The sequence below is a fragment of the Vicugna pacos genome, chromosome 13 (assembly GCF_048564905.1).
Source record: "Vicugna pacos chromosome 13, VicPac4, whole genome shotgun sequence".
NCBI classification, from domain to species: domain Eukaryota; kingdom Metazoa; phylum Chordata; class Mammalia; order Artiodactyla; family Camelidae; genus Vicugna; species Vicugna pacos.
Genome location: NC_132999.1, coordinates 40,716,120 through 40,743,186, shown reverse-complemented (window position 1 = coordinate 40,743,186; position 27,067 = coordinate 40,716,120). Strand labels below are relative to the sequence as shown.

The 27,067-nt window shown below is 52.5% G+C and overlaps 1 protein-coding gene across 2 annotated transcripts; it reads right to left on the bottom strand.

Annotated features, from left to right (window-relative positions):
- Positions 1 to 1,557: 1,557 nt before the first annotated feature.
- RSPO1 (R-spondin 1) lies at positions 1,558 to 26,304 on the bottom strand. 2 transcript variants are annotated; one of them, XM_072974738.1, is made up of 7 exons: positions 26,000 to 26,304; positions 25,516 to 25,659; positions 15,974 to 16,361; positions 5,670 to 5,861; positions 3,581 to 3,730; positions 3,091 to 3,279; positions 1,558 to 2,344 (listed from the first exon to the last, which is right to left on the bottom strand). In XM_072974738.1, exons 3-7 carry the CDS (start codon positions 16,071 to 16,073, stop codon positions 2,181 to 2,183), a joined length of 795 nt encoding a protein of 264 aa, XP_072830839.1. In that variant the 5' UTR covers positions 16,074 to 16,361; positions 25,516 to 25,659; positions 26,000 to 26,304; the 3' UTR covers positions 1,558 to 2,180. The 2 variants fall into 2 exon arrangements, with proteins under 2 accessions (XP_072830839.1, XP_031539905.2); XM_031684045.2 differs by lacking the exons at positions 25,516 to 25,659; positions 26,000 to 26,304 and adding an exon at positions 20,994 to 21,295.
- Positions 26,305 to 27,067: the final 763 nt, after the last annotated feature.

Here is a 27,067-nt window from a genome sequence, read left to right as displayed (position 1 = left end):
ATTTCAATGAATTAAATCAAAAACTTGAAACAGTTCAATTCAGTTATCAGAAAACTTAACTACTCTTTAAACAGCTTGGGTGTGTGAATCTATTTTTCAATTTTTGAATCTACTTTTGAATTTTTATTAAATCTAAATACTGATCAAGTATTTCTGGTGAAAATTTAGTGTCTGAATTAAGATATGCTGTAAGTGTAAATATACACACCAAATGTTGAAGACAGTTTAAAAAAGAATATAAAAGATCTCATTAATAATTTTTATATTGATTATGTTAATAGATAATATTTTGCTTATATTTGGTTAAATAAAAGACATAATTAAAATTAACTTCATCTGTGCGTTTTTACTATTCAAATGTGGCTACTAGAAAAAAAATTTTTTGTTTTTTATTTAAAAATTTTTTTGGCAGGGGAGGTAATTAGGTTATTAATTAATTAACTAATTTTAATGGGGGTACTGAGGATTGAGCCCAGGACCTCATGCATGCTAAACAGGCACTCTATCACTGAGCTGTATCCTCCCTCTAAGAAAATTTTAAATAAGATTAGTGGCTCATACTGTATTTCTATTGGCCAGCACTGGTTTAGAACTTCATTCCTCCTCTTTGTGTTAACTCCTTCTATTCATCCTTTAGATCTTAACTTGAATACCACCTCCTCTGAAAAGCTTCTCAGAGATAGAATCTTTTATTTGGTTTTATTTACTTTCAGAGCTATGTGTGTGTTTCAGTGGTTGCCTGCCTTTAACTCCACCCATTTGTAATCATACATTTATTCGAAGGATTACTTAATTCACCCCTGTCCCCCCACCAACCTCTAAGCTCCATGAGAGCAAGGCTCCTGTCTGGCTCAGCTCTGGAAACCCAACATTGCATTTATTTGGTTAAATAGAAGATACATTTAAAATTAACTTCATCTGTTTCTTCTTTTTACCCTTTTAAATGTGAGTCCAGAGCTTGGTGCACGGATGGCTGCCAGTGGACACTTCAGAATGCCACAAGAGGTGACTGCATCCACTGTTCTGCCTTCAGGTCCAACTTTCACCAACCGTCTCAGAGGGCCTGAGCATGGCCTCCCCCTAGAAGCGCCACGGTAGCCCTTCAGTTTAGAGTCTGCTTCTCTCAGATGGAAAGTCTCCCTGTATAGCTGACTACAATCCCTCCTGCTGCAAGCTGGCCGAGATCTTTGTTCCATCCTTAGAGGCAATTAAAGGAATGCGTCTCAAACTTGAATGAACACGCCAGTTACCTGGAACTTTGTTAAAATGCAGACTCCGGTTCATCAGGTCTGGGATGGGACCTGAGGTTCTCATTTCTAACAAGATACCTGATGATAATGTCGAGGCTGGTCCACAGACCACATTCTGAGTAACAAAGATGTAGAGAAGCTGGTTATCACCTTAAACAGCCTCAAAGTTTTCTTCCTGCTCTGGAGCCTCTGTCGAGGAGGCCAGGAGGGGTCTCTTGAGATTCAGCCCTGTCCCTTTCTGCTCCCATGCGTACTCTACCAACCCCCATACCCTGAAAAGGAACGTGGTACCTGTGGCTTCTGTTGGCATTTGGTTTTTGTTTTTAATTTGAAATAAACCTTTAAGCAGTTTTCAGAGTCAGGGCAGCCCTTATACGGATCATGGATGTGTAACAAAACTCTCCAAGGATAAAGTCACACAGCTGGAGATGCGGAACAGTCTAAAGCTTTGGCTCCTGTCTGCCACACCAGGCTGGTCCTATCAGCTCCTCCAGAAGGCTCCACTCTGCCAAGTTTGGGCTTGGATGCTGGAAAATGTTGTCTCTGAGGCGTCCGTCCACTGAGAGCATCACAAACCAAGCATATGCCTCTGGGCCCTCTGCTGGGCAGCGATGACCCCTCCACCTCCCCACCCTGCTCACACAGTGTTGTCTGAGGGCTAGAAGGATCTTCCAGTAGCCTCTATTGTGTGTGTGTGTGTGTGTGCGTGTGTCTGTGTGTGCACACATGCGCACATACATACACACACATATTTGTATGTATGTCGGTTACATATTTGGACACAGGGTCTGTGTGCATGTATCTGTGTGTTCCTGTATGTATGGAGAGTGTGTGGACGCGCTGCCTCCAGTGCTCAAGTTCAGTAAAGCTCTCATCACACAGAGCGGTGCTGGACTCTTGCTGCATGGGCCCGGAGGCTGAACAGTGTCCCTAGGTTGTCCCCGCAGAGGTGACCGGCCCCACTGTCCCTTGCTGCTGCTGTTGTTGGCCCTTGCGTCTCCGAGCGCCAGCGCCCACCTCCTTGCTCTCCTTCCGGCCCGGGTTCCTGTTGGCATTCTCCCGCCGGCCCTGGCCGCCCTTCCTCCTCTTCTGCCCTGTAACCCCAACAGCAGGAAGAGTCAACAAAGGGTGTCCTGACAGTAGGGAGGCCCTGGGCATGACCAAGGGCCCAAGGAGGAGCGTGGTGAGGAACCTGGGCAGGGGGAGGCAGGAGGAGGCCTGGAGATGCTGCCCTTAGGCAGCAGGGGCCCCCTCAAGGCCTCTTCTGACCAGCAGCCACTGCAACATGGGTACCAAGATGGGGTCCCAGGAGCCTCTGTACCTTCCACCCCTCAATGAACCAGACCTCCCCCACTTCCTTGTGTCTTCCTCAGACCTTGGATCCCAAGGGGCTGAGAGCATCTCCCAGGTCATCACTATAGCTCTCCCAACAGACAGGACGGCCCTCAACTCCTCCACCACACACCACTGCTGCATCACTGCCAACTGCATGCTGTGTGACCTTGGCCAAATCACTGCATCTCTCTGGGTCTTAGCATCCCCTTCCATGCCTCTGTCTGACCTCTGAGGTCCCTTCCAGTGCCAACATCCCCTGGCTCAGAATAAATGGGGGAACTGAAGAGATAACCACAGAAGCTTTTGGTCCCACCATACAGAGCTGCTGCGGGGGCTGCTCTCTGTCTGGCACCGGGTTGCACAGCATGGGGGACCTGAGCTGGGGACTCCCCATCTGGCCCTGGCCTGAGGCCGTCTCCTGGGCCATAGACAGGAAGCAGAGGTGTTCAGACCTGCCATGGCTGTGCTGACCCCCGATCCCAGGGAGGTGGAGGCTATAGCTCACCCTCCGAGCAGGGTGTCCTCCGCACAGTGCACCTCCGGGTCTCCTTGGTGTCGGAGCAGACGGTGTGGTCCCCGCCAGGGGCCTGGAGCACCCTCCGTGTCCGCTCCTCCAAGCCCCTCCGGAAGCCACAGAGCTTCTTCTTCTTGGAGCACGGCCCCCACAGAGACCACTCGCTCATTTCACATTGTGCTGGCAGGAGAGGAGGGAGGACGGAGAGAGGCAAGAGAAGGAAGGGGTCACATCTCCTCATCTGGCCCCGGGTACCCCAGGGGAGCCTCTCCCACTTGCTCTCTGCCTCAGCCCCAGGCCAGAGGCATCTGTAGTCCAGAGGGCAGAAAAGTCCCGGGAGAAACCTCAGATGGTGGCCGTGGGTGAGCTTTCTCTGCACAGTGCCTGGCCCACGCTTTCCCTGGCCAGAGCCACCCGGCCCGCCCCCTCTCCAGGGTCCTGGACCCTCGGCTGCAGCGCCCGCCACGCCTTACCACCTTACCAGGGCTGCTGCACTCCATGGTGCCGTTGGCGGCCACCGAGCCCTCGGGACAGGCGGGATAGCAGCGGCCCTTGTGCAGATACAAGTTCTCCTTGCACTTGGTGCAGAAGTTGTGGCTGAAGCAGGCCTCGCAGTGCTCAATCTTGCATTCTGAGGAGAAGGCCAGATTGGGGGCCTCTGCTTCAGCCTTGGATGGACACCTCCCCTCATCCCCATGTCCGGTGCCCACGCATCCTGCACAGGGGTAGGACCGCACCCTGGAGCTGTGATTACCGCAGAGGAGTCTTGGGATGCAAGGGGGTGGGGGAGAGGAAGCCAAAGCAGCCTCTTTCCAGGGCAGGCTGGGACTCTGGCCACAGTCAGCCAACCCTAACCCCAACCCAATCCCAGGCCCTGGAACCCAAGCGGAGGACCAGGAGAGCCAGTTTCAGAGGAGAGGAGGGTGCCAGCATCTCCTGGCACACCAGAGGGCCACCTAATCAGAGTTAAACTGGGGGATACAATAACCCCCAAGAGTGGCTATGTGGTCTCCCCAACTGCTAGGCATCCACAACACCCCAAATCCTGTTCCTCCTCCTGCCCGGGCCAGCAAGAATCTGCCTGGAGGAGAGGGGAGCAATCCCAGGGCAAATTCCTCTGCCTCTGCAAGGCCAAGTTCCAGGAACCACCTTGGTTGGACTCCTGGGTCCCTCCCTGATGTCCTCCTGCCAGCTCTCCCTCCTCTGGGGAGGTGGGGGGAGGGTGGGTTGCCAGGCTAGGCTGGAAGCGGCTGGGGTCTTTCACAATCTCTCCCCTCCCAGATCATGGGTGGAGCTGACCTCTTCCCCATCTCTGCCCCTGAAGACTGGGTGCTAGTTTCCCAGGAGCTGGCACAGCTGGGAGCTCCCTACCCCAAATGCCTGAGGACCAAGAGGCAGCCCCAGGGTCCTACCTCCATCATCACAAGTTCCCCACCCTTACCCACCCTCCTCTGTGCCTCCGGGCTTCTGATTCTTGAGTCTGGTGGCAGGCAAAATACAAACAAAAATGAGAATAATGGCAGCTACATTTATTGTGTGCCAGACAGAGGGCTTACGTCTGCCTCTTACAACAGCCCCCGGGGTACAAGCGAGCACCTGCATTCTGATGATGAGATTTTGAGAGGCTGTGACGTGCCCAAGGTCATTCAATGAATAAACAGCAGAGTTGGGATTAGAACCCAAGCCGGCAGATCTTGGGTCAGTCATTTCCCCTGAGGCTTCGATGTTACCAACTATAGAAAGAGTCCCCTCACTTAGGTCTGTCTCCCTCCAAAGGTAGTTGTGAGGCTCAACCAAGAGGAGGTCTGGAAATGCATTCTAAACCCCAAGGCGCTGAACAGACTGGGAGGGGCTTTGGAAGTGTTGACGGAAGCATGTTCAGTGCGCATGCCATAGCTGACCTGGGATGGAGGTGTGACAGCATGTGCTTGGAGCACGTGGGACTATAGTTGGTGTGAGAGCACGGAGCAGAGTCGGGAGGTGGAGGGAGAAGGGTGCAGAGAGAAGGCTGGCTGGGGCTTGAGTTTCCCTGCAGTCAGTGGAGCCAGCTATGACTTTTAAGAAGTGTGACTGGATAGACTGTGTTTCTCAGAAGCATCCTTCTGGCTGCAGTGACGAGGGAGGGTTGATGGGAACCAAATGAGGGTCGGGGGACAAATGAGACTATTGCAATGGTCCAGGAGAGAGGTGATGGGAGCCTGGATAAGACAAAGGCAATGAGGATAGAAAGGAGATGTATGAGGCACAGTTTGGTTATCGGATGGATGGTGGGTGGGGCATGAATGAGAGGTTGGCTCTCAAGTCTGTGAATGGGTGGTGGGTTGGGACACTAATAAGAGTGACCTGTGAGAATATAGGTGGGTACAGGTCTGGAGGCAGGAGATGAAGTGATGATAGAGGTTTGAAATGTGGGTGGGCTGTCTGGGGTTGCCCGGCAGCTGGATATGTGAATCAGGGACTCCCCGCCTCTCTGTCCCCTCTACTCCTCTTGCAGGCTGTCAGCAGTTCAAAGCCCCCTCCCCCTGAGTCCATAGCCTCCGGCACCCCTCTCCAGCCCTGCCCACACTCACTGATGCACTTGTTCATGTCGGGGTTGCGGGCATCGAAGTATCCAGGTGGGCAGGACGGCAAGCAGACGCCCACCTGGCGGATGTCGTTCCTCTCCAGCAGGATGAACAGCTTGGGCGAGCACTTAAGACAGCCGTTGACCTCCGAACAGAGCTCACAGCCTTTGGCACAGGCTTGGCTCCCCTCGGTGCTGACTGGAAGGATGGAGCGAGGGTGAGAGGCAGCCAGAGGAGAGACCCCTGTCCTTCCCAGGCCCCCACGAGGATCGCAAGTGAGTAGACCGGAGTTTCAGCCTACAGAATGAATGTGCTTCTCAGAAAGCACAGACCGGGCAGGCAACTCTTGGCAAGGCTGCTTTATGAACCTCCCCAGTATCCGCTTTCAAGGGAAACAGCACAGCAAGCGCTGCCATCCACCCTAAATTCCTGCTCAGCTCCGGGCACCGCACAAGCTCATCCTCCAGGCTGGCTCCATCATCCCCAGAGAGGCCACTGACGCTGCACCCTTCCTGGAATTTACACCTGCACCTCCCCGGAGGAAGGAAAGCTCAGGCTCAGGTATAGGAGGAGGGCTTTTAGTCCTTGAGAACGCTTCAAGGACAAGAAGGATAATGGGTTAAACAAACCGAGGAACAGCCACCTGCCCAGAGACAGAAGACAACCGGAACAACCTATGTCTAGAACAGTGGTCCCAACCAGAGATGAGTCTGCTCCCCAAGGGACATTCGGCAAAGTCTAGAGACATTTCAATTGTCACACGAGAGTAGGGGCTTTTCAGTGGCATCTGGGGGTTAGAGGCCAGCGATGCCGCTAAACCTCCTACAATGCGTAGGGGCAGCTCCCACCACAATGATCTGGTCTAAGATGTCACAGGCGTGGGGGTTGGAACCATCCTTTGAGCCAGTGTGGTCTCCAGCCCCAGCCTCGAGTCGCAGACCTTTAATCTCGTTTCCTCCTTCGCTTGTTCAACCAACACTCACTCGGCCCCTCCCAGGTACCACATGCAGTGTGAGCGCTAGGGACGGGGAGGCAAAGATGCCTGGCCACTGCGAACTGACCTCTCAGTGGTGCAGACAGACCTGTAAACATGCACAAGCTGGCAGCCGCGAGGCCAAGCAATACAGGAACCAGCAAGAAGGGAGGGGAGGCGTCACAGGGGAGGTGCCGTTTGGGCCAGCTCTTGAAGAAAGAGTAGAGATGTGTCCATTAGGAAGTAGAGACAAAGGCCCTCTAGAAGAAAGAGGTATAAAATGTTGAAGGAATTGCGGGTAATTTGGGGTACGGGAGAGGTGGGGTAGGGGAGCCATGAAAGATAAAGTGTCCTATCTTGAAAGGCCTTTAATGTCATGCCAATGAATTTGAACGTGATCCTGCCAGGCAGCGTTTCCCAACGAGTATTCCTTGGAACATGATTCCCCTAAATGTTCATAGGAGGATGTGGAGAAAAGGCCACTATATCAGGTAAGACTGACAACTACCAGGTCCAACAAGTCTAAACCAGGATTCTTTCCTGCGGGGCTTTTTGCAGTCTCCGTTATGCTCCTGGGACTTAGAGTGACTCCCTAAGATGGGGACAGAGTGAGCTGCATTTACCAGACATTCTGGTTTTGCAGGGTTTGGGGGAGACCTTTCTCAGAGCTGATTAGAAAACAGGGAGTCATTGGCCAGTTTTAATCAGGAGCAAGACCTGATCTGATTCATATGTTGGAAAGGTTCCTCTGCAGCCTGGGGAGAGACAAAGACTGAAGGACCATTTGGGACGTTCAGCTGACCTGATTATCCAGGTGAGAAAGTCCTAAACCAAGTTCTGTTCAGTGGTGATAGAAAGAAAACGATTTGAAAGATGCTTAAGGAACGCAATCAGTACGGCCATTGTGACCAATCTGAGGCGGAGGAGCCTGGGCGGCTTCCCAGGGTTCTGGCGTAGGGGAGGGGTGGGACCAGTCACTAAAGAGGGACCAGGCAGCAGGGCGCTGCAGAGACAAGCTGGAGGCAGAGAGCTGAGGGAATCAGAATAGAGAAGACAGGAGAGTGTGCAGCAGAGAGGACCCAGAGCTCAGGCTTCAGAGTCGGCTGGACCTGGAGCCGAACAGCCAGCCTGGGACCCTGGGCGCAACATGCATCTTGTGGGTCTCCCTCCCCACCACCAGAAACGGGAGATGAAGATGCCCACTCTGCAGGGCTACGGAGAGGAGCACCTGCTCCAGGAAGGATCCCTGATTTCAGGACAGGAGAACGAGTAAGACAAAGGCGAGCAGAAGAGACGAGGGGAATAACAAACGACAACGACAAAAGCGACAACGTCATAGTCACAATCACGGCAGCTTGTTACTGTCACTTATTCTGTGGCGGGCACTGCTCTCGTGCTTTTCAAGTATTAACTCATTTAATCCTTACCACCCATGAAGCAGGTGCTACTGATTTATTTTTAGCCCTCTTTTTTACAAATGAGGAAATGGAGAGGTTGAATTTCTTGAACAAAGGCTTCACAGCCAGTATGTGTCTCAGGCAGAGGGAACAAAGCTTATGAAGGCCAGGGGTAGGACAATACAGGGTGACATGGAAACTGAAAGGATGGCCAGACTGACTTTTTTTTAAATAGAGGATTTATTTATATAGAGTCAATATTACCATTTAATTAATCACTGAATTTTAAAATGGTAATTGTAAGCAAAATAAAGACTCCAAATGTTATGTTGATGGTATAAGGGAGGTCCCTGGAGGATTTTTATTTCACTGTTGATAATGTTTAATTCTTAATTTGGATGGTGCCTGGGTGATTAATTTCCTACTTCGGGCCTTCGCTCAGCTGTATCACAAATTAAGAAGCCACTGTAGAGTCCAGGTGCCACTTCCACTTCAAAGAGATTAACTAGTCTATTACCCGAGGTTTTTGCTTCATTCACTGTTGGAGTTTATCAAAAGTTTTTTTCTGCATCTATTGAGACGATCCTACAGTTTTTATTCTTCAGTTTATTACTGTGGAGCCATCACATTGATTGATTTGTGGATATTGAAAAATCCTTGTATCCCTGGGACGAATCCCACCTGATCATGTGTATGATCCTTTAATGTACCATTGGATTGGGTTTGCTACTTAACCTATTGTTGGAATGTATCCTCCCTCTAGGTTCTTCCCTTTGTTTCAACAACCAAAGTCATCCAGGTGCCCCCCTCGCAGGCCTCTACTGTTGCATTCTCGTACTCATTTATTCCTTCCTATCACTTCTCTTAAGGACAGATTTGCAAAAGGCCTTCTCACAAGCCTGCTCCCTGCCTCCCACTCAACCAGCAACAAATCTCCGTGTGTGTTTCCCTTCGGTGCTATCAATGACGCGCGAGACAAAGTGAGGCACGTGGCGGATCTGAAGTGAGCTCAGTAATTTCAGTGGAATGAGTGGAGAAGGAAGCAGGGGCCAGGGAAGGAGGGGCCTTGAATCCATCTAGAGGAGGGCGGACACTATCCTAAAGGCAATGAGAACTCCTTGGGGGTTTTAAAACAGGAGACCTGGCCAGGATTCCGTTTTAGAAAGATCACTCTGCAGTGGGGAGAACAGATTGCAGGGAGGGCGAAACTGGAGGCAGGAGGACTCCAGGGTTCAAAGAGAAGGAGCTGAACCAAGAGGATGGAAAGCAGTAGACACAGGGAAGATATTCAGGCTGTAGCATCAAGAAGATGAGGTGATGGACTGGACGTGGAAGTGAGGGCCCCAGGGAACGCGTGTGTCGAGGACAACGCCCAGGTGTTGGGCTTGGGTGAGGGGGTAGCTGTCGGCTTTTGATCAAGAAAGAGAGAGGGACCGGAGGAGGAGGAGCAGATGTGGGTGGGGTTAATGATGAGTTCGTAAGTTTTGCACGTGTTGGGTTTGTGGGTCCCGTGGGATGCCCAGGGGAACGTGTCTATTCAGCAGCTGAACCTGTGGGTCTGGAACTCAAGACATATTTTGGCTGGAGATTGAGACATGGAGTTCTTAATATGCAACTGTCATCAAAGGCTTGGAGGGCCATGAGATGGCTGGGAGAGTGGGCATAGATGGTAAGAAGAGTAATTTGACATTTAAGAGAAGGACAGAAAAAGAAGGGCCAGCTGAGAGGCCAAGAAGGAGCCACCAGACAGGTAGGGGATATTCACAGGCATGTTGTATCATGGAAGCCAAGGGAAGAGGACACTCCAGGAAGGAGGGAGGGGTCCAAGGCCAAATGCCGTGGAGATGTCATGGTGCCCTGGTTGGGGGTGGAGAGTGGAGGGCGGTGGTGGAGGAGTAAAGGGAGGTGAGGATGGAGAGCTTCGCATTCAAGACACTGGCTGTGGAGAAGGGGAGAGAAACCAGTGATCCGTCCTGGGAGCTGTCGTTGGTGGCTCACTCCCTGGGAGTGGAAGGCATCCCCGGGGAAGGAGCTGTGCAGCTTGAAAAGAGGACCAAGAACGGAGGCCTGGGCGGCCCTCGCATTCAGCAGACAAGCAGAGGAAGGGGCCGGGAAAAAGGCTGAGAAGGAATCTCTGGAGAGGCGGGAGGACATTGAGAGATAAAGAGTGGATGGAAGCTGAGTGGGAAAAGGAGAGGTCTGCAAGGACCAGAGCTGGGAGGAGACCTAAGCCCGGGAGCTCTGGGCAAATCTATGACACGTGCACTAGAGGGGACTGGGTGACCTTAAGAAGGGCAGTTTTGGTAGAGTGGTGGGATGCAGGCCAAACCCCGGGGGCGCTGAAGAGTCACTGGGGAGGATGGAGGTCAGGGGTAAAGTGAGGAGAGAGACAGAGAGGGTCAGAGGCCATAGAAAGAGACGGAGAGGAGAGACCAGCTGGGAGCGGGAGTGTGATCCCAAGACAAAGAAAGGCACGGGACGTGCTGACGTGAAGACCCAAGGATACGGGAGGGTCAAGATACAGATACTGCCCCGAGGCTTGAGGCTGGGGTCAGAAACATGGGACCAGGGACTGAGCTCCATGAGGTCTGGGGACTCAGGAGGGGGGAGAGGTGCTCCGCAAGGAGGAGGGGGGCTCAGTGATGGGCAGGGACAGTTCAATGAGGAAAGGGATGCTTATCAAGGGGAATGGGAACCAAAGGGTGTTCTCAGCTCACAGAGGCAAACAGATGGGCCGCAACGGGACGGGGAGCCAGAGGGGAGTGGGGCTTTGTGCTGTGTGTGGGTGGTGTCCAAGGAAGATCCTGGGTCTGGGCAGAGGTTACATAGTGATTCAAAGGGAGAAATCGAGGCTCATTCATTCCACAGACATTCACTGCACACCTAATGCGTGTCCAGACTTGCTAGGAGCTGGGGATGTGGAGGTATGGCAACTAATGCCCACCTCGGGCTGGCTGCACACTGTGGGGAATGGGGGAGAGGTGGAGGGTGCTCCTTTACCCAGCAGGCTAGGTGAAGAGGGTGTGCAGACAAAAGAAACAGCCTGTGCAAATGCTCTGAGGCACCAAACATCCTAGCTTGTCCATGGAATAGAAAATAGGGCTTTATTCTGTTAGCAAGGAAAGGGAGCTCAGAAGGGCATGGTGGGATTCCCAATTTGAAATGCTCCCTCTGGCTTCTGTGCCTGTCGTTGGAGGGTGGCGTGCGAGGGAGGCAGCCTTGGAGGGCTGAAGCCTGGCTGAGCAGGTTGGGTGGGCTCAGGGCTGGGGAGGGCACTCAGAGAGATGATGGAGACTCCTTCTAACTTCTTCACAAAACCCCCTTCCACAGCTCTGCCCTTCCCACCCGCTCACTACTCTCTCTGCTCCGAAGCTCCCAAGCACTCAGTGGAGCCCCTTGCACTGAGCCAGGGAGGCAAGGCCTTTCCCTTGCTGCTTCCCCTCCTCCATCCTTGCCCCAGCGTGGCCCAGCCCCCACCCCACTGAAGAATGCTTCTGGCCACAGTGTCTCCTCCCCAGGGCTTCACTTTGTCCAGGCCCCCAACTTTCTCATCTTGACATCTTTCTAAAACCAAATTTCTGATGGTGTCACGCCCCTGCCTAAAACCCATCAATAACTCCCTATTGGCTGCAGAATTAAGACCCAGCTCTTCCACCTGGCCTAAAAAGCTTCCCTGAGCTGATTTCACCCACCCCATCTCTTAACACTACCTCTAAGCAATATGGAACTATGTTTTTTTCTCTGAGCACATCACACTACTTCAGACCTCTGGGCCTTTGCTCCAGTTGGTCCTTCTGCCTGGCACACCCTCTGCCTCCTCTCGAGCCTCTTTCAAGCCTCAGAACTAAAGTCACCTCCTCCAGGAAGTCTCCCCCAATCTTACCTCTCTGTAAAATCTGGATGGAGTATTCCACTGTGTTCCCTGCCCCCAGTACTTGAATCCATCACGGTAGACATCACCTTGTGTTGTTATTGTCTGCTAACATGTCTTTTTCTCCCACCAGAAGGATCTTTGGAGGGTGGAGCCTGTCTTGTTTCTGAATGGGAGCCCAGTAAGGGGTGAGGCTTCACAAAGAGATAGGACTCCCCACGAACGTAGGGCTGAGGATTCGGTGAGTAAGACAGAGGCTCAGGGAGCGGGGTGCACAGAGGTGCTCACTGAGTGTTCAGTGAAGTGTGGGAGTGGGACTGGATAGGATTAGGGGGTTGAGTGAGGGTCAGAGATAGAGGGAGAGGAACTCTCCATGACCCAGAAGAGGGTTGATCTTGATCTTGGGGTGGTTTCTAGCCTTAGAGGAATGAGATTCAATGAGAGAGCCCTGAGTGATGCGGGTGGGAGTGAGGGCGGGGTGCGGGGGTGACAGAAACCAGGGCCTCACTGGGCAGGCTGAGGTGGGGGTGGTGGGTAGGGAAGGGCCCTTCTCAGGCTACAAGCTACCCCAGGAGATGTGTCTATTCCTGGTGCCCTGGTGCCCTGGGCACGTCCCCCTGGGAAGGCCTGGCATTCTCTACTTCAACCATGAGCTTGGCTTAGACCTGTGCTTTTCCCTCATCTGCACCCAAATAGGGCCTGTTTGCCTTCCACCTTGAGCCACCTCCCCTCACCCACTCCTGCAGCAGGACCACACCGCTAGCCTGAACCTCTCAGTGGCTCCTCATTACTCAGAGCGCAAGTCAGGTTAAGGGCAAATTTGGTAACTGGTGGGTACCAAGCGCCACCATCTGACCTCTGCGCACGTCTGTGGCATCGCCCACAGGAAGGCTCCCTCAGCCCCAGGCAGCTTTCCTTACTCTGCCCTAGTGGGCGTTAGGCATTTTGTTTTAGCAGCACAACCGTTCTTTTCAGTAGAAAAGGACCTCCACGTAGAAAACAGAATGAGCAGAGCTGCTTCTGTGAAAACCCCAGGACCCCCTATTTCTCCAGCTACTCCTGGCTGTTTCCCATTTCCTGCACCATCTGTGCCTTGTCCAAACTTCTCACATTTAGACACGCTGGTCTCCTGCTTGAAGTGCCCTCCCCTACCTCCACCCCTCACTCCCCAGCCTGGAGATCGCCTACTCATCTCTAGAATCACAACTAAGAAGTCACTCCCTCGGGGCCCCCCCTGGTTCCCTCTCACATTCACTACACTAGATTGAAATTGTCTCTTCCCCCCTCACCTGTGAGCCTCTCAAGACCCATCTCTGCTCCACAGGGCTGGGCTCTGTGGGTTTGCAATGGACGGGTGGGAATGGCCCACGGAGTGAATAGGGCTTCAGCGATGGGACTCTATAGATGGTTGATGTGGGAGGGGATGAATGCTCCAGATGGAGGATGGGACAGTGAGAAGGGGCAAAAAGGGGAGTCTAGCTTCCAGAGGAGTCAGGGTTCAGTGAAGGAATGCAGGCTCCGTGGGGGGCAAGACTCAGGGGGCCCAGGAACCAGATAGGAGAAGGGTCTCAGTAAGGGGAGGGGTGCTTAATGTGAGGGGTGGTGAGGGAAAGAGGGCTCCACGTGGGGCAGGAAATCCAGGTGTGAAAATGTTCGCGAGAGGGTGAGGGCCAGTGAGGATGAGTGGAGGGGGCTCAGGGAGAGGAGGGGTCCTCAGTGAGCAGAAGACAAGGAGATCGCCCTGCCTGAGTTTGTGGCTCACAGCTAAACTTCTCCCCCTCCACGCAGGGACACCATCACTCAGACCTGAGATCAGACATTCCTTGGCTCAAAACAGGTGTGTGGCTCTGGACCAGAGCTATATTGGATGGCTTCTGGTGGCCCTTACCGACATGCAGTCACGGGATGGCAGAGTCCACAGACCTGAGGCTCATAAATACAGCAAGCCTACCTCTGCCCCAGCAGGCTGCCCCGCCCTTGCACGTGCTGGGGGACCAGAGCAGCCACACACGCTATCTCGGTCCTTTCTTCCCTCCCCCACTCCCCTGGAAACCCTGGGGCAAAATGGTCCACACATAGTGTATGTAACAATGATGTGCATGCAGACCGACCACACAGGGCTTGCTATTTTACAAAGATTTCACCATGTCTACATAACCATTGTCTCATGTAACTCTCCCTGTGTTCCTATGCAGTCACACTTGCAGCTTTGTGGTTATGATTTTGAAAGTACTGCCTAGCACATCTACTCTCTTCTCTCTCCGAGTCTCTGTCCACTTTGGACCCTCGTTGCACCCTGAGTCTTTCCCACACCTCAGCACATCCTTGTATCTCACCATCGAGGATGTCCCTCACTCACACCACTTGGTAATAAACCCTGGGCTACATGCTGCCGAGGCTGTGAGACGTGACTGTATCAAAAGTGGACGCATCAGAATCACCACATTTGATTGGCTGTTGCTAGGACTGGCCCATTCTGATGGCCAAGCTGGTACTTTTTTTTTAAGTACAAAAGATGAACCCAGGTCTTCTGATCTTTGGTATAGGTGAGCGTGTGGCTCACCCGTGGAAGTGTGACCACTAGGGCATCTCGCGTGAGTGTGAGTGGCCTCTCCCATTCTCTGTCTCTCATCTCGGAAATAGAGGAGACCAATTATAAACTGCTAAACCACATCTGGCCCATGGAGTCCAAAACACTGGCCGCAGCAGATGAGAAGGGAGGAAAATCAAGGCCTCGCTGCTGATTAAACCTAACTGTCTCTAATTGTTTGTTAAGCCAGGGATTTTCAGCTTCACCAGTTCTCTGAGCTTCTCTCCCTGGGCTGAGTTCTGGCCTTGGCCACTCCCGTGGAGACCCAACAAAACCCCCACGGTCTTTCAACCTTTTCTGGCAGGCCTTGGTCTGCTGAAGGCCTCAGAAGTGAAGCAAGAAGTGGTCGGGCTAGACTTCCGAGGACCTGCCTGCCTGGGGGCATGACATCTTTTCGGGGGGGGGGTGTTGAGAGACAGACAGCCTTGGGCTGGGCATCCACCCCACTCCCTGGCACAGTCCCTCACACACAGTGGCCACTCCTCTAACGTATGGCAGGTACAGAACCCCCATTCCTGGAAGCATCAAGCAGAGGCTAGGGGGCCTGCTTTCAGGACTGCCTAGGATGGGATTCTGGGAGGGATGGTGAGGACAGTGGGGCCAGATAAATCTTGAACTCCATCAGGCTCTGTTTTCAAGAAGAGAACAGAGAGACCTCGGTTCCAATGCTGACTGTGTGTCCTTGGGACCGTCATCTCTTCCCTTTTCTTAGCCTCAGTTTCTCCATCCATACAATGATAGGATTTATTATTATTATTAATTTACGCTGAGAACCCTTTCTTCTAATGGCATCTTACATGGAATCTTCCCGAAAGCAGGGAAGGTGAAATTGCTCTGGTTTGAAGGGCAGTGGGGCCAATCTCCTGCCCGCTGCTTCTCCTTCACCCCCTAGTGCAGCTCCCTGAATCCCACCAGACAAAGTTAAAAACCGCAGCAGTGGACTGTCCCAAAACCCTCCCTGCTCCACTGTTCCTGCCCCATGATCTGAGCAGGGAAGGCTGTTGCCCACTGCCAGGCTGTGCGGGGCTCCTGGCCCCAAGGGGTTGAGGGCTGCACTTCAGACTAAAAGAAAGGAGCCCTGAACTGTCCATGAGGTGGGGACTGAGCACCCTGGGGGGAACCGGGCCAGGAGGCATCTCCATGGATACCACACAAAGCTGGTGTTACATCAAAGGGGATAATCCACAAACTGGATCTTCACAAGAGAGGGGTTAATCTAGAAAGCAGGGTCTACAAAGGGGAAAACAGACAAAATGAGAGATCCACAGAGTGGGTAGTAATCTAAACAAACCCATCCACAAATTGGATAATCCACAAGCAGGGTAATCTACTGAGTAATCTACAAAGCTGTAACAGACAAAGTAGAAATCTGCAATGGTCATCACAGAACGAAATGACCAAAGGCCCGCATCCCCAGACAGCGCCCTCACCACCACCACTCCCAAGGCCCACGGTGGTCCAGCCCCATCCATTACTCACTCCGCCTCTGCCTCTTCCCCTTGATCCCCCGGCTGCCGGCGGCGGTGGCGAGATGCATCCAGCTCAGAACCAGGGCCACCACACACAGCCCAAGCCGCATAGTCACTCGCCAGCTCCAGGCCCCTGGTAGGAGGGGTGGTCTCTGCGGGGGGGGGGGTGGACGGCGCAGGGCTCTTGCTAACGCCTCCGGGGCTGGGTCAGCAGCAGGAGGCCCAGGCCTGGGCTGTATCCCAAATCCACCATAATCTCAGCTGGGGACAGAGAGGGTGTGGGGAGCCCACTTCTCCATCAGCCCATGAGTAGGTCCAGAGAGCTTTCCTCAAAGGCACCTCAGGGTGTCACATGGGAGAACTCTTTCACTTCAGCAGGGACACCTCCAAAAACCAACCTGTTGGGGGAGGAGAGAGAAGGGTTAATTCTGGGGTACCATAGGGCCCCCCAACCTATGCCTCCTGCCCTCCCACATAGTCCCCTACCCAGGAGACTGTGAGAACTCAGCATGTTTGGACATTACGAGTCACCCACCTGGCACCCCTGTAGAAGAAACTTGCTCCTTCTCCTATCTCACAAAAGCCCCTAACCTGGGATTGGAGCTGGCTACCCAAGTAGTTGGAATATGGTGGACACTCAAATCAAACTTGTGGATCACTGGAAACCAGCTGCCTTGTTTCTACCCTGCCCAATGTTAGCCAGCTCTAGCTGGAAGTCCTTCTTTAGGTCTGCCCTATAGACCTCATGCTGCAGTTATATCATGTCTCTTAAAGAGGAGCTCTCTCTGTTCTTCTGTGACTGACCCCTCAGCCTTCTCTCCCCAGTGCTGAGTCACCCCTGTGCCTTTCACTTGTCTGGAGCTAGAGCAGTGGCCCCCGACAAGCTGGCAGACCCTGCATGGCCCTCTGGGCTTGGCGGGAGAAAAGGAAGTAAGGCTTCCCCCGGCCACAGAAACTCTGACACAGCAGGCCCGGCGGGCCTGGCCTTTGTGAGAGGATAAAAGAGGCAGCAACTCCCGCCCTGGCCAGAGACACAGAGAATGGGGATAATCCCCCAGCCCAGCGAGAGCCAGGTCTCTGGACCCGCTGGCCCGGGTAATGGGGGCAGGGGGAGCTTGTCCCTCCCCGGTGAAATGTGTCTGGGAAGTTGGAGCCCAACCTGGGAGTCAGGGCATGAAAACTTGCTTCATACTCAGGATCGCATGCTCTCACAACACAGGCCTGCACACGCATTGGCCCACACACTTGCCACACACACATCCGCACTCACACAGGGGCAGAAACGGAATAGCGAGCCTTAGGGACACTTTGTAGATGCAAAGGAAGCATTGCCCTCCCACTGATGATTAAGACACCTTTGGACAAGTCGCTTAGCCTCCTTGAACCTCAGTTTCCTCATCTATAAAATGGGGATAAATATGCCCATTTCACAGGCTTGCTCTGAGAGTTGGCTGAGTTTGGGCTTACTAATGAGAAAGCTGAAATGCTAGAGTGGAGGTGCTCCTCCCAAGCCTGTTCCAATCCTCCCCCTTGGCCTCTAGGGAGGCCCCAGGAGAACCCACCTGCATGGGAGATAAATCATTATCCCGCGAGGGAGTTCGACACCCCCTTCTCGGCCTCTCCCACAGGCTTTGAAGGCCAGACACACTCAAGTGGTTAAGCTGCCTGTGAGAAGTGTTTACATGAGACTGATGGATCCCACCTGGAGCTGCGGCCGGAGCCTGCGGAGATGCCCCCAGCCACCCCCAAGTGCCCTGTCAGCTGCCAGCCCCTACCTGCCCCTCCAGTACTCCCTGCGTGACCTGCCAGAGCCATTCCATCTTTCCCAGCCCCCACTACACACTTCCATCACCCACCAACTGTGAAAGCTTCGGCTGAGCTTATCAAACTGGGGTCTTCAGCCCCAAGTATACAATCCCAGAGGTTGGCCGTAAAGCACTATGGTTAAGGGCATAAACATCAGAATCAGGCTGCCCGGCTTTGAATGTTGCCTCTGCTACTTATTAGCTATTACCTTAGGGCTAGTTGCTTAGCTGGTCTGAGTCTCAGTTTCCTTATCTAAAAGAGGATTGTTGCTGTTTTTAAAGTTTTAATGAGTTAATACACGGAACTGTTTAGAACGGTGCCTGGCACATCATGAGTACTCAATAGTGTTTTTCTATGACCAAGACTTCACTTTGAGTCTACATTCCAATGGTCATCTAAAGAGCAGTAGAAACAGTTTTTGTATCACCTGGCTACTAATCTTAACACTGAGCATTGTTGTGCAATTTCCATATTCGCATTTTTTTTTTGGTTGATTGCCTTGGCCCCACTGATCACTCAAAGTGATAGGGTTGACTTTTACTTGTTTATTTTTCTTTCTTTTTAAATCTTTTTTCTTTGTGTGTGTGTTTTTGTTTGTTTTTTCTTGCTCTGTGGACCTATGTGGAGAAGGGTTAAACTTTAATTGTGGCATTTCTCAAACTGAGGTCTGTGGACACCCTGGCAAATACATTCTCAGGGTACCATGAATCCTTATATTTGACAAACACTGGAGGAGAAGACCACATCAGACAAAGCTGGTGTTAAATCCTGAGTCTGTGAGGCTTTGGTCTCACTGTGTGATCGGTACCCCTGGGGTCCTTGGGGCAGAACAGGTCTATGCATCTCTGCACTCCCTGCACCTGCCAGGCATGGTGTCTGGCCCTTTGGGAACAGTGCTCAACAAATGTTAGCACCCTTCCTCTCCCTCCCTCTATTTCCCTCTAAATTCCCCCTTGGTCCTCCCAGGTCCTCGCTTTCTGTCTGGCCCTTGCCATGCTAGCCCAGTCCTAGCCGGCGAGGATCTTCGGACCCACTCCCACCTGAATCACCACCAACCCATGATCTCAGCAGGGAAATGTGGAGGAGGATCCAGATCTGAATGTCAATGGAGCAAGTGACACTGGCCTTCCTCACCCATCACTGGATGGGAAGAGTTGCAATATAGAATCAACCCTGAAAAGGAGCTAAGTGTTCATCCTATCAGGGATACAAGCAACAAATAGGAGGCATGCTGGGCGTAGAGGGGGTGAACTGGAGGGCAAATGCCCCATCTAAAGGGAGCGTCGGCTAGTCCACTCCAGCTGACTGTTGATAGGCAGAAATCCTGGCTCCATATTGCTAGATCTTCTGCTTTTTTAAAAAGAAGTTGAAAACTCTGAATTTTATGTGAAATCTGATTTTAAAAGCAGGACAGGTCTCAGACTAGGCACCCTGCAGTACCCAGCCCCAGAAAGTCACAGGTCTCTGCATTCCCATCCCTCCAGCAAGTCCCTGCCCTCCCCGCCCCAACATGCAGTGGGTACACACAACCTTGGACCAGGGCTAAGAGAAGGGATAGGCACCCATGACTTTCTTTTAAGTAGCCTGCCTTATTTCTATTGGTTCCTCCATCTGAGTTCCTTTGCCCCTTGGGCTACAGGGCACAGGCAGGTCTTTTTTAGAGGCCCATCACTGCACAGGCAGAGCCAGCAATGGGAACTGCTGGCAGCGACCATGACCTCAGGCATCCGTGGGGGTGAGGAAGGGCGTTTTGTCTCTGCCAGGGTGGGGGTGAGGGATTCACACTCATGACGTGCCTGCACCACCTGCCATGCTCCGGACCCTCATTGACTCCTCACCAGAACGCTAGGAGGAAAGCGGGAAAGAATTATTCCCATTTTATTGGCACTGAGAGGTTACGGGTCTTGGGGTTAGCAGCTCGTGACCGGGATCTGGAAAGCCCAGCAAGGGGCAGGGAGCGGAGGGGTGTGGGGCAGCGAGCGGAGGGGCGTGGGGCAGCTTGGGGAAGGAGTGGGAGGCAGGGGCAGAGCTGGGGCCACTTCGAGAGGCCGAACATGCTAGGTGGTCCGTGGAGGGGAGGACAGACTGGGGAGGGGGACATAGCTAGGAGTGGAGCGGAGGGCGAGGATTCAGTGCCCCCAGAAGTCTGGGATAACTTTCACCTTCTTGCCTGCAACACTATCTGGATAAATTGGTACTCCATCCGGGGCCAGATACAGACCCAAAAATGTAAACCATCCCGATAATTTCTCATTGGCCCTTCCCGGGACCAGCTACGGGTGGAGCGTGTTGGCCGCCAAGCGGGCTGGCGGGCGGGGGCAGAATTGCTGGGTGGGGGGCGGGACCAAGTACGTGCCGGACCGACCTGTCTGGATTAGTGTGTCCGCCAGAGCCAAGCCAGGTGCTGGGACCGACCCACTCCCCCGCCCCCAAATACCAAGGGCAGCGGGGAAAGGCTCCTTCACGCCCCTCCATCACCGCGCGCAGTATTCCTCCCTATTCTCCCGAGAGGCCCAACAGGTGCAGGGGGAGGGGAGGCGGACTTGAAGTCCCCCTGACTGCCCCCCAAAATCCAAGAGAACTCTCCAAGTCCAAGAAGCGGGTTTCACAAGACAACCCTTGTCCCAAGCGCGCGCATCCGGAATCCGTCCTAGCCCTCCTGGGAGCCCTGGGCGAACAAATAGCCCCCAACTCTCCCCAACCAAGCAAGACCATCCGGCCCTCGGCGCCAGACCCTGCGGGCCAGTGAGCCGCGCCACTCCGCAGCGCACTGGGGGCCGCCGCGCACGCCGCCTGCCACGTCGGACCCGGGCCAGGGCTGTGGGGGGTAACCAGGGGTCGTGGGACTCGGGAATCACAGGTGAAACCATGAATCAAGAGTTTCTGGACTGGGAGTGGTGGAGAATAGGTCTGGTGGATTTGGGGAGTGGGGACTATCACCGGGGGCTGCGGGGTTGAGGGGAACCCAAGGCAGCACCGGGTGAAGGCTGCCCACTGGCTTGAGGGATGCCCGGGGTGGGGGCAGCAGGACTTAAAAGAGGGGCTCCAAAAGGTGCCCTCTCCCACCCTCGCTCACCCGAGAGCAGTCAGAAGTCCCCTTCCTCTGGCGGTCTCCCCCCCCCCCCCCGCCCCCGGCACTCAGCTCGGCCGAGCCCGGATAAGAGGGCCCGCGGCGCCCCAGGTCCTGCTAGGGAGGAGGACGGGGCAGCTCCGGGGAGACTCACCTCCGCGCTGCCAGCCGCGGCGGGGGCAGGCCCGGGAGGGGCGAGGGCGCGGCCGGCTCACCCGCCCGCCGCGGAACTGTCCTGGGCGCCCAGCGCGCCCGCGCTCCGCCCGCCGGTTTCCAAGTTGCTCAATCTGCGGGCGGCTCACGCCCTCCGGGGCCAGCGCCCCACCCGGCGCATCGGTCCTCCGGGGCGGCCCGGTCCGGCCCTGCTCTCTGCAGTGCCCAGCTCAGGCGGTCAGCTCCCCACAGTCTGCCCGCTCTGGGGTTCTCCGTTGCGCCTCGGCTCCACCGGAGCTCCCGGCCGGGAGAGGGGCTAGTCCTCCGTGCGCACGAGGGAGGGAATCCCCCTCTTTGCAGTCCCACCCCCGAGCCGGCCCCCCTTCCCGGGATCCGCAGCAAAAAACGGACTGGAGCGCCAGGCCCGGGAATTCGTAGCCCCCTCCCGCACACCCTTGCCCTTAGCTGGGTCGCCGCGCTTGGAGCGCAGGGCTGGCAACCGCACCCTTCGTCTGGACCCTGACACAGACCCTCTGTCTTTGCCTCCTCCCCTTCCCCAACCCCGCACCCCAGAGATTCCACGCAGCCAGAGCCCCAGCTGCAGCTCCAGGCGTCTTGGGGGCAGAACATGGCCAGGGAGTCTCTCGAAACCTCAGTTTCCCTGTCAGGAACCTGGAAAGTGACAAGGAACAGGCTTAATTGGGCCTGCGGTCCTGGCCACGCCCTCCTCTTCTCAGAGTCAACTCTTTAGAGCATCTTCCTATTTCAGATGAAATGTGAGACTCTAACATCCCCAGAACCCAGGTGAGGACCCTCCACTGGGAGCTGGTGCAGGAGAGCAAGGTAAATTTTGCAATAAAACCTAGATCCAAATCCCTGCTCCATCACTTACCAGCTGTGTGGCCATGCCTAAGTTACTTGACCTCTCTGAGCTTCAGGGTTCTCCTCTGTTTTGAGGGACAGTGAAATGAAGGGTGCAAGTTGCCAGTAAATGGTAGGGACTCTATAAATGTTTGTGGAATGGGTCTTGAAAGGCTGCAGACACCTGCAGTGACCCAGATGATGTTGAAGTCAAGCCTGAAGAAGGAAGGGAGGGAGGAAGCTTCACTCCTTAGGGTGGCAAACAGCTGTTCTCCAGCGTCTTGTCAGATTGGGTAAAGGGAAATGGGCTAAAACTATAGTTAGCACGAGTTAAGTTAGAGTAGAAAAGCTATACTGATGGGGGGAGGGGGAGAGGGGTAGGGGATGGCGAATAATCAAGACAGGCTGTGGAATCTCCTCAGGAGAGGAAGGGGGAGCCCTGAATATTGAGACAAGGGCACAGAGTCTTTTATAGTGACAGGGAATGGATGGAATGACCCCTGGTGTGTCCTGATGGCCAAGGAGCAGAGGTGGTGGATGGACAGAGGAAATGAAGCAGTTGAGTCCCAAATGCCAGTGTCTGGGCTCATGCAGCCAGATCCTTGCCAAGTTTGAAGGGGGCAAACAGCCATTGCTGAGTTGGTCCTGGGCCCCCTTCATTCCTCCCCCCACCCCACCCCTCCCCTCTCCCCTCTGCCCTGAGCTTTCCCTCCATCTCACCGGCCCTTGGCTCTGCTCTGTGCCTAATCAAACAGCCCCAAATGCCGAAAACTCAATGTTTATTTTATTTTATTTTTTTACACACTTGCATAACTCCCTGACAAGCCACGCCAGGCGTTGGGCTTTTTGTTTGGTTTTATTTTGTTGCATTTAGGGGAAAAAGAGAGAGAGAGAGAAGAGAATGAATAACACAAACCACCCAGCCCTAGAAGCTGTCCCAGGCCAGGCAGTGGGTCGGATTTCCTGCCTGAGGAAAAGTCTGTGGGAGTTGGGGGGCCTCGCTACTAGGCTCAGGAATGAGTGAGAAAGGGAAGAAAGCCACCTGGGTCAGAGAAGATAATGAATTAGAACCAGGTGACAAAAACGGATGAATAATAAAGAGCTTTTCTTGTGCACCTAATATATGCCAAGTACTACGTTTGCATGTAAATTCTGTTACCTAATTTTCCAACCATTTTACTTTTTTTTCTTTTTCCTATAAATGTGAATTCTGAGCTTCAGAGACATCAAGGAATTTGCTCAGAGATACACGACCCTTAAATAGCCAGCTCGGTTCCCAGTATGCTAAATGACTTGTAATTTCCCTGAAAGAGTTATGTTCATGCCCTGAGTTTGCGTGTGCTGGTTATTCTGCCTAGAAATATCTTTTTCTCTGATCCTTCTCTTATCACACCTTGAATGTCAGCCTCTGGACCTCGTGTAGACCTTTACATCACTCATCACTCGCCTGCAATCATCTCTCCTACTGCAGTGTGAGCCTCTTAAGGGCAAAGACTGTGTCTGATTCAGCCTTATAATCCCATGGACATATTTACTGATGTTTGGTAAATTGGAACCCTAGACGGCTAGGGTTTTATCTTTTGTAGATCCTGCAAGCTTCTTCAGATCATGTCCCAGGTCACTATTACTGCTCACCCAGACCAACATCATCATTCTCATTAGAAGACCAAAGGTCAATGGACCCAAGCCAGGGCAGTAGCTTCCAGAAATTAGTGAAGTTCCTTATGTTTTATGTCATCTTCTATGTCAGGCAAGAACTATTTTACCACTTGCAGAATCAGTATCAATAAACTTTCAGCTACAAGTAATGGAAGACCAACTCAAAATGGCTTAGACAGCAGGGTGGTTTATTATCTCATGTATCAGGAAGAGCTGAGGTAGGAATGATCCAGCAGCTGAGGAACCATATTAGCTTCTTTCCTATAGCCTCATTCTACCATCATCAGTATGCTGGCCACTGTCCTCATGATCACAAGATGGCTGCCACAACTCCAGGCACTACATCTTCAACCAAGTCCAGCAATCAGTAAAGCTGTCTCTTTTTAAAGAGTTAGTTAAGTGGCACTTTAAAATAGTTACAATGATAGCATTCGAGTTATGTATATTTTGTCACAATTCTAAAAATTTTTAAGAAGCTAACTGGATCATATGCCCACCACTGAACAAATCACAGATAAGAGGGATGATGCTACTAAAATTAGCTTAAACCAGTCCAGATTTTCCTGAATTATGTGGGGAAGGGTGTTCACAGACAAAAGCAGAATTCTGACAGCACTGAAGAAGTGGAAATGGGCTTTTGTGTAGGCAACCAACGGTGCTGCTAATCACACTGTTATTCAAAGAAAAGATGGCTTTGTTATTGTCAATTTATTGCAGATTCCCCCACCCCACAAACCTTAGTTTCCATGACCCCATTGTTTGATGAGATCTTGTCATCCTCCCTTTCATGGAGGCAATGCAGGAGAGTGGTTAAGTCCACTCCACAGACATTGGAATTAGCCTTGTTTGAGTTTAAAGTCCATCTCTACCACCAGCTAGCTCAATGTCCTTGGGCCAGTCACTTCACCTCCCTGAGCCTCAGTGTCTTCATCTGTAAAATGGGTATAGTAATATTATCTGACCCACCACAGTTCTTAGGGGCATAACATAAGGTAACGCATTTCAATAGCTTACCGCAGTGCTAGGAATCACAGTGGGTAATTAGTACATGCTGGCTCTTATTATTAGCTATAATTTTGTCATGTTATTCATAAATATTAACTGCTATTGTATCCCAGGCCCTGGGCTGGGAATGGAGGTTAGAGAAATGACTATCACACTATCTTCCTACGGAGCTCCTGGTCTAGTGGGTGAGACAGGTTTATAAGATAAGGTAGATGAAGAAGACTGATGGAACAAAGAAAGGGGCGGTCGTGACTTCTTGACAGAGTCAGAAAAGCTTCTCCAAGGAGTTGATTCTCACTTGAAAGACTTGGCATTTTCTAGGCCCAGGAGATGAAAAAGGTATTCCAGGCAGAGGGGTTGGCACGTGCAAAGGCCCAGAGGCCTGATGTATCATGATTCCCTTTGGGTCATAAGTAGTTCTGCTTTGTGGGGATTTAGGATGAGAGAGGTGGGATGGAAGGCAGCAGATGAGATCCTTCCATGAGGGTCTCATGTACCAGGCCAAAGAGCAAGGATTTACCTTGAGGGCAGTGGGGTTTCTGAGGTGGATGAGAGGCAGGATGGAGTTGTGCTTTCGAAAGAGTGCCTGGCAGCTCCTGGAAGGCTGGCTTTGAAGGAGAGTTTCTGGAGGGGTGAGAGGCCCCAGTGAGAGAGGATAAGGGTGGATATTCCAAAGAGCACGGCTCTACCCTTCCTCTTTTCTCTTTCACCATCCCTTCCAGAGGGCCAGGGTGTCCTCCGCAAGCCGGTGACCACCATAAACCCACCCTCCCACTTCCTCTACCTTGTTGTAACCGAGCTTGGGCTCCCCTAACTCACCCCTGGGATGCCACAGCCCTCACCCCACAGGATCTGGAAAACCTACTCATTCTTGCCCACGAGGCACATGAGCCATCAGCCTTCATTCCCTTGCCTGCCTTCATGGCCCTCCCTGCACCATTCTCTGAACCCTTCTGCTCTTTTCCATCCCCACTGTTCTGCCTCCCTCCTCTCCTCACCTGGGTTACCTGCCATGTGCCTTCCAGTGCCTTCTTTGGTCATGCAGGACTTTGATGTCTGCTTCAAGGTCCTCTTCTCCATCACAGGTGCAAGCATCGTCTCGGGGACCTCATGCTCCATGTCAGTGCCACTTCCAACACCTCCTGGACGTCCCAGACAGTGTCAATAGTCTACTTCACTTGAACCTCCTGCTTACGTGGCCACTCCCTCTGGCCTCACCCAGACCACTCCATCCCTGAGATCATAGACCCCCAGATCCGCACCATAACCTCCTTCTCCCTCTGCCTGTACCCCGCCTCCACACAGACTCCACACAATAACCGGAGTAAACTTTTAAAATGATAAAGCAGATCCCATCACTTGCTCCCCTGCTTAAACCTTCCAGTGATTTTCCATCGCACTTAGAATCGAATCCAAACACCATCCCTTATAAGGCCACATCCCTCTGGCTTCATCTAGCGCCTCTCTTGGCTTCAGTCTTACTGAGCTTCTTTCAACTCGTTGATCACTGGGGACAGACTCTTCCTTGTCTCAGGGCCTTTGCACAGGCCCTCTGCTGGCTCACCATTCCCATAGCCCTTCAAGTGGGCAGCTTCTTATCTTCCTTCCAATCTCAGCTTAAACATCATTTTGTTCAAAGGGCTTTTCCTGTCTTCTCCATCCAAGTAGCTTCTCCATAATCCCCTCTCACAGCTTCCTTTCTATTTCATTGGACATTGTATTTTGTCATTATTTACTAGCTTGCTTCCCTATTGGACTTGAGTTCCCATTGCTTGCACGTGAAAGAGCCCTTCTTCCTTTCATAGTCTTCACTCTCCCTGAGAGGTTCGTCGCTAAGGTCTCCAACAACCTCATAATCGTCGCGTTCTGTAACTCCTTTGTCTTCCTTCTCAATCTCTCTGCAGCTCTTTATACCCCATCCTTCTTGGAATGCTTCTCTCTGCCCTCCTGGTTCCTGTCGTTTGTCCTGCCTACCTCTCCTCCCAGCCCTTAAAAGTTATACCTGGCCCTCTACCCTTCTGTTTGGCCAGGAATTAATACAGATAAAAAAAAAAAAAGCACAATGTTCGATAGTAAGAGAAGTAAGTGTGATGGTTAATTTTATGTGTCAACTTGGCTAGGCCATGGTGCAAACATTATTCTAGATGTTTTTGTGAAGGTATTTTTTAAGATGAGATTACCATTTAAGACTTTGAGGAAAGCAGATAACCGCCATAATGTGGGTGGGTCTCGTCCAATCAGTTGAAGGCCTTAGTAGAATAAAAACTAACCTCCACTGAGCAAGAAGGAATTCTGCCAGCAGGTGGCCTTTGGAGTTGAACTGCAACACCAACTATTTCCTGGGTCTCCAGCCTTCAGGCTACCCTGAAGATTTTAATCTTGCCAAGCCCCCACAATTGTGTGAGCCAGCTCCTTAAAACACACACACACACACACACACACACACACACACACACTCACTATTGGTTCTGCTTCTCTGGAGAACTCTACTAATGCATACAGTAAGTATTAACTAAATGTAAACTAAATGTTAACTAAAAATCTCTCAAA

What these genes read in the sequence shown, in the direction of transcription:
- RSPO1 (XM_072974738.1), bottom strand. Translation starts at nt 16,073, where the DNA reads ATGCGGCTTGGGCTGTGTGTGGTGGCCCTGGTTCTGAGCTGGATGCAT. An exon ending in GGGGAAGAGGCAGAGGCGGA is followed by an intron (nt 5,862 to 15,973) that starts GTGAGTAATGGA and finishes CCATCCTTCCAG; the next exon opens with TCAGCACCGAGGGGAGCCAA. An exon ending in GAGGACACCCTGCTCGGAGG is followed by an intron (nt 2,345 to 3,090) that starts GTGAGCTATAGC and finishes TTGGGGTTACAG; the next exon opens with GGCAGAAGAGGAGGAAGGGC.